We start from the raw sequence: 6247 nt of genomic DNA on the forward strand, positions 1-6247 counted from the left end.
GGGGAGGATGTAAGGCACCATGAAAACTAGTACTCAAAACCTGGTAGCTCGTGGTGCCATGTCCCGAATATGTGTTAGGAATGTGTAAAATTCTTCGTGGCGAGCTTGCTCGCCGCAATTCGGATCTTTTGTACTGATCTATGCTATAAAAAGTCAAGAAATGTTATTTTCCAAAAATGTGATTCTGCGGTCGAGAATGCGGTCGCATATCAGGTATGTGGACCGCATAATCACCGCAAAGTGAGTCAGTGTGTTGGTCGAATTTGAGGTTAAATATGCGGTCCGATATGAGATCGCATAACCGATATGCGGACCACATAGTCGTCGCATATTTCCCTTGGAATTTTTGAGAGAGGCAGTTCTGTGGTGCATTATGCAACCGCAGAACGGGTATACGGACCACATTTCTGCCGCATACCCAGGTAGTGTGTTCAGATTTTGGGAGCACTTTTGCGGTCCATTCTGCGAACCGCATTTCCACTCTGCGATCGAAAAGTGCAATCGCATACCTAACTCGGGCTCCTATTTTTTTAAATTTTAAACCCGACCCCTTCTTCAATAAAACACCCCAACCCCTCATTTTAACCTATTTTCTGAACAAAACTAGAGAGAAGGAAGAGAGAATTCTTGAGAGAGAAAGTCTTATCTCCGTCAATTTGATTTTTCAAAGTCATCCAGGCCGGGAAATTTCAAGTAATTGTCTTCATCTCCGTTCTTGCAGGTAAAATCCCCAAACCTTTTTCATTTGTTTTTAAATTTAAACAAAAAGGGGGATTCTCATGCGTTGATTCTTGAAAATGGAAGTTGAAATACACATGCATGTCTTTTAAAACATAGAATCTAGTAAGAGGAATTGGGTAGAAGTAAAGATTTGCAAAAGAGGGGTTGATAACCTAAGTATGTTCGGGTTGAGTTTGTGAACTTCAATTCTAAGTTATATGTGTTAACTTGTGAACTAGATTGACGGTACTAGGTTGTTGGTGAATTGAAAGTAGAATTTAAAAAGGGAATTCGACTCCAGGTATGTATTGCTAACTTTAACCTTTCTAAAGTCACCTTGTTTGGTGTACGAGTAATTGGTATGTGTTACTTATGTGGACTATTTGCGAAGTCTTGTCATTAATATGCCTTGAATGTTGTTGGTTAAGTCTCGCGATATAATGGTGTAAGTGAATGGCAACAAACCAAGTGTGTGTGTGAATGTGTTTATGTGGTAAGAGCTATGTAACAAATGATAGAAAAGAAATCGTAATTGATGCAATTGAAACAACGGTGGTAATATCATCTGTGACTTGTTGTGGGCAATTATCGTTGTGACTTGAATTGTATACGGGTTATTGTATATGATGGAATTGGTATTGATGTTTATGAAAACTCTTGTGAATTGTTGTTGTTGTGAAATGATATTCTGGATGGCCTGAAGCCATGTGATTGAACTGTGAACTACTGTTGTTGTGTGAAATGTAATTGTCCGGTGGGATCGGGTTGCGCGTCGCAACACGAAGTTATAAGGTGTGGGTTGTGGTGATAAGGGTGGTCGAGGTTATAAGGGTGGGAAAGTGATCGAAATCACTATTGAAATAAAAATATGTGAAAGTTGTGAAATCATTGATGTGATGAAATAATGTTGAAAGGGGAAAATGAGAGATTGTGGAGTTTGTTTGGCTTTGGTTGTTCCTTTCATGTGCATTTGATTGTTGATTCTATTACTGTTTGTTATCTGTGTATTTCTTGATTTTACTTGGGGTAAAGTTTGTTCATACATACCAGTACAATTCAAATGTACTGACGTCCCTTTTGCCGGGGGTGCTACATTCGTGTTATGATTGTAGGTGGTTCCATAACAGGTACTCCAGCCCACCGACAGTACCACTCCTTCACCTCCCATCAGCTGAATTGGTGAGCCCCTTTCCTCTCGGGGCCCTACGTGGCTTATGCCGCTTATCCTCCCGAAAATTTTATTTTGGTATTTGCGTAAGGTATAGCCGGATCCTTGTTACCGACAAGTATTGTAACACTCTTTTGTATCTCTAGAGGCTCCGTAGACAGGAAATGTGGGTTATGTACTTATGTATTTGGGGCAGTATAACTTGTAAACCACGCTAAGTAACTATGTATGTTATGTAAATCTCATAAGAATGTGTTTAAATTTATAAATGGCTATTTCACTTGGTTAATGGGTAATGGAACGCAGGGTATCACGTGGAATAGGAAAGGCACCCATGTCCGCTTGGCTGGGGGTTACCCGATCGAGCGCCGGTCGCGCCCCTCGGTTTTTGTGGCGTGACAGGTGCGCTCGGACTATCCGTCCATTTGAGGGTGAAATGATGTGCTCAACTCAACATGAGTGCCCAACTCTCGCTGCACAGCTCTCGAAAACTACAATGTAAATTGCGTGCCTTTGTCCGAAATTGATAGGTTTTAAATGAGCTTGCCTTATGTTTTGGTGATCTAAAAAAATTAGTGTTAAGAACCAAATAGGGAACCTGATCTACTTGGAATCTACTGCAAGCTTAACGAATTTCAAGCTAAAGGTTAATTGCTATAGCTTCAGGATATAGGAAACCAAATAAGGATCTTATACCCTTGTGGTTTCCTCATCACAGTACAAGTCAATTGGTCACAGCTGGAAATGAAGTGACTGACTGCACTATTTCTACCGCATTGCACTGTCTCCAATGCCCACTCATTCTCTGACCAACTAAGGTGCTCACATCATTTCAAATGATGTGATCAGATGTAACTACAATGTGCTTATACAAAACATCACTTGAAGGTTTCAGTTTCTTATTCAAGCTTCTTGCCAAAAACAGAGAAATCAATCCTCACAAGCTTGAAGAACAAAGTTGAACGCAACTATGGACCAGTTCCTAAAAGATAGATTGTTGTTGTCCTAGTTGAGTTGTAACTTTGTGATTGTACTTATTGTATCTCCTAAACTGCTTAACTAGAAGCGTGTGATTAGGAATCCTCTTGTAAATCTGTAAACTCCTTGAGTTTATGTTGTGACTAGATTTAGTCATAAGCAAAAGTCTTTGTAATTATAGAGTTACAAAGTGGCTTGTGGCGAGAGCATCACAAGTTAGTAAAAGCCTTTGTAACTAGTATGTCACAAAGTGGATTATGGTAAGAGTACCACAAGTTAGTTGAGTAAATCCTTTGTAATGGAGTCATTACAAAGTGGCTTGTAATAGGTTCTTTACAAGTTAGTGAAGTTAAAAGCCTACAGGTGTAGGTCGTGGTTTTTTGATCCCCTTGTGTGGTATTTTTCCACGTAAAAATCCTCTGCTTTATTTACGTACTGTTTATTAGCCTTCTCAGTAGAATCTTGTAGAGGACTAGGTACTCCACTGTTTGGTGGACTCATACAAATTAACAATTAGTATCAGAGCAGGTTCCTCCTATCAGGCTAATACCTAGGAAGGATCCTCATGGTTGCTCCACCAAATTTGGAAGAATGTCACTCTACATACCGACCACCCAAGTTCAATGGACAATACTATGGGTGGTGGAAAACAAGAATGCACGATTTTATCATGGCTGAGGATTGTGAGTTATGGGATATCATATGCGATGGTCCTTATGTTCCAACCAAGGTATTAGAGGAACTTCCATTTTCAATGGCAAAAACCAGCAAAGAGTACACTGAGGCAGACAAGAAAGTTGTGGAGAAAAATTTTCGTGCCAAGAAAATTCTAGTATGTGGAATAGGACCTGAAGAGTACAATAGAATCTCCACCTGTGACACTGCCAAAGAGATATGGGAAGTTTTGCAAACAGCTCATGAGGGAACTACACAAGTAAAACAGTCTAAGATTGATATACTCACTATCGAGTATGAACTCTTAAAAATGAGGGATGATGAATCCATTCAAGATATGCACACGAGATTCACTTCCATCATAAATGAGTTACACTCCTTTGATAAAACTATTCCCAGAAACAAGCTAGTAAGGAAAATCCTCAATTTTCTGCCTAACTCTTGGGAAAGCAAAGTGAATGTTATTGCTGAATCAGAGGACTTACAGGAGCTGACCATAGAAGAGCTGATCGGAAACTTGAAGACCTATGAGTTGAAGAGAAAGATAAACAATGAAAGAAGAGAACCAAAGAAGGAAAAGAACCTGGTACTTAAAGCCGATTACAATGATTCAGGTGAGAAAGACAGTGACATGGCTTACCTAACCAAAATATTTCAGAAGATGGTCAGAAGAAATGGAGAAATGCTAAAAAGGAACAGTTCTAACAGACCAAGAAACTGTGATCTTTGTTACAAGTGTGGAAAGCCTGGACACTTCTTGAAAGACTGTCCTCTCTTGAAGCAAGAATTCTCCAAGAACCATCATGAGAAAATAGCTAAGACGAACCCGGTCCCTGTAAAGGACTTCAAGAGAAAAAGATCTGCTGACAATATGATGAGACAGGCTCTTGCAGCATGGGGGGGGGTTCATCTAGTGAGTCTGAAGATGAATCTGATATTGGTGGTAGTTCCATGATGGCAGTTAAAGGCGAAAAGACTGGAAATGACTCAACTTTTGCTTTGATGGCTCAATCAGATGATGATGATGAAGACAATGGCTACAAAGAGGTAAATTTAAGGGATGTTCAGAGAAATCTGAAATCCTACTCTCCAAAAAAACTCATGTCTTTAGCTGATGTATTAATCACTTCTTTTCATAGTCTTGTGGAGGATAGGGATTCTTTGACCTTAGAATTAGGAGAATTTGAACAAACTAGAGACGACTTAGTGGCTGTAGTTACTGACTAAAAAAACACCATTGAAATCCTCAGAAAAGAAAAGAGTGATTTGTTGGCAGAAATTGCAGACCTAAGGGAAACAATAGTGAAACCATGGACTAAGTCAAAACCTGAAAGTTCCGGAAAGGGAAAGGAGATAGCAAGTGAGGAACACATTAGACTTGAAAATGAGGTGAAAGCTATGAGATTTAGAATGTGTTCTGAAATTGAGAAAAACGAGCTTCTCCAAACTAAACTGGAAAGAGTAAAGAATGATCTTGAAAAGTCGCTAAAGTGGACCTGGTCCTCAGAAGCTACCACTACCTTGCATACTAATGATTGTGAAAGTAGGCAAGGAGCAGGGTTCCAAAGGGAGAAAACTCCTCACAACCCTTACAGTATGTACATCACTGTCTCTGATAACTGGCCTTGTACCCGATGTGGGAACGCTGGGCGCTTCAAGAAAGATGTCCAGGCCAAGAATCAATCAGTTCAGAAAAACAAATTGCTTGCTGAAATGGTGACTACAAAAGAGAGACCAGGTTCCACTCACAAAAAACGCACATTACCTGCATGGACTAAGAGAACTCTTATTCATCATCTTGCTTACTACAAGGGACCCAAACTTGTTTGGGTTCCTAAAACTAACTCCTAATCTCTTGTGCAGGGAATAGTGAAAGGAAGTGGTCAACAATGGTTCATGGATAATGGGTGTTCAAAACATATGACTGGGAACACCACGGACTTTCTTTCACTAAAAGCCTTGCAAGGAGGGAGTGTATCCTTTGGAAATGGTAAAAAGGGGTACATTCTTGGAGTTGGAAAAGTCGAGAAGTCACTCACACATTCTATTGAAAATGTGTACTATGTAAATGGTATTACGTATAATCTCTTGAGTGTCTCTTAAATCTATGATAAAGGAAACAAGGTGGAATTTTTGTCCAAAATATGTACAGTCACTGATCTTGTGACTGGTGAAATAGTACTTGTGGCCAAAAGATACAAGAACATCTATGTCGTTGATTTCGAGTCCTTACAGAATAGTGATCTAAGTTGTCTGAAAGCTATTAATGATGAAGCTGAACTATAGCATAGAAGACTGGGTCATGCAAGTTTTTCTCTTCTGAATAAACTAATTTAGAAGGACCTGGTCCATGGTCTGCCTATGTCACAATTCAAGATGCAAAAAGTCTGTGATGCCTGTGCTAGAAGAAAATATGTGAAGTCCTCTTTTAAGTCTAAAAGAGATGTGAGCACCTCAAAGCCACTAGAGCTTCTACATATGGATCTGTGTGGACCTATGAGAGTGCAAAGCAGAGGAGGAAAAAGATACATTTTTATGATAGTAGATGACTACTCCAGATTCACATGGACTCTGTTTCTCAGAACCAAAGATGAAACTGTTGAGGTATTTGTGGCCTTTGTGAAGAAAATCCAGGTGAAGATGGAGTCTAGAGTCGCATGCATTAGATCAGATCATGGGACAAAATTTGACAATGTCAGATTTGAT

The 6247-nt window shown here is 39.7% G+C and overlaps 1 protein-coding gene across 1 annotated transcript; it reads left to right on the forward strand.

The window, feature by feature from the left end:
• Nucleotides 1-3536: 3536 nt before the first annotated feature.
• On the forward strand, nucleotides 3537-4496 carry LOC142162759 (uncharacterized). Its single transcript, XM_075219470.1, has one exon. It carries the CDS (start codon nucleotides 3537-3539, stop codon nucleotides 4494-4496), a length of 960 nt encoding a protein of 319 aa, XP_075075571.1.
• Nucleotides 4497-6247: the final 1751 nt, after the last annotated feature.

The sequence above is a fragment of the Nicotiana tabacum genome, chromosome 1 (assembly GCF_000715075.1).
Source record: "Nicotiana tabacum cultivar K326 chromosome 1, ASM71507v2, whole genome shotgun sequence".
Classification (NCBI taxonomy): Eukaryota; Viridiplantae; Streptophyta; class Magnoliopsida; order Solanales; family Solanaceae; genus Nicotiana; species Nicotiana tabacum.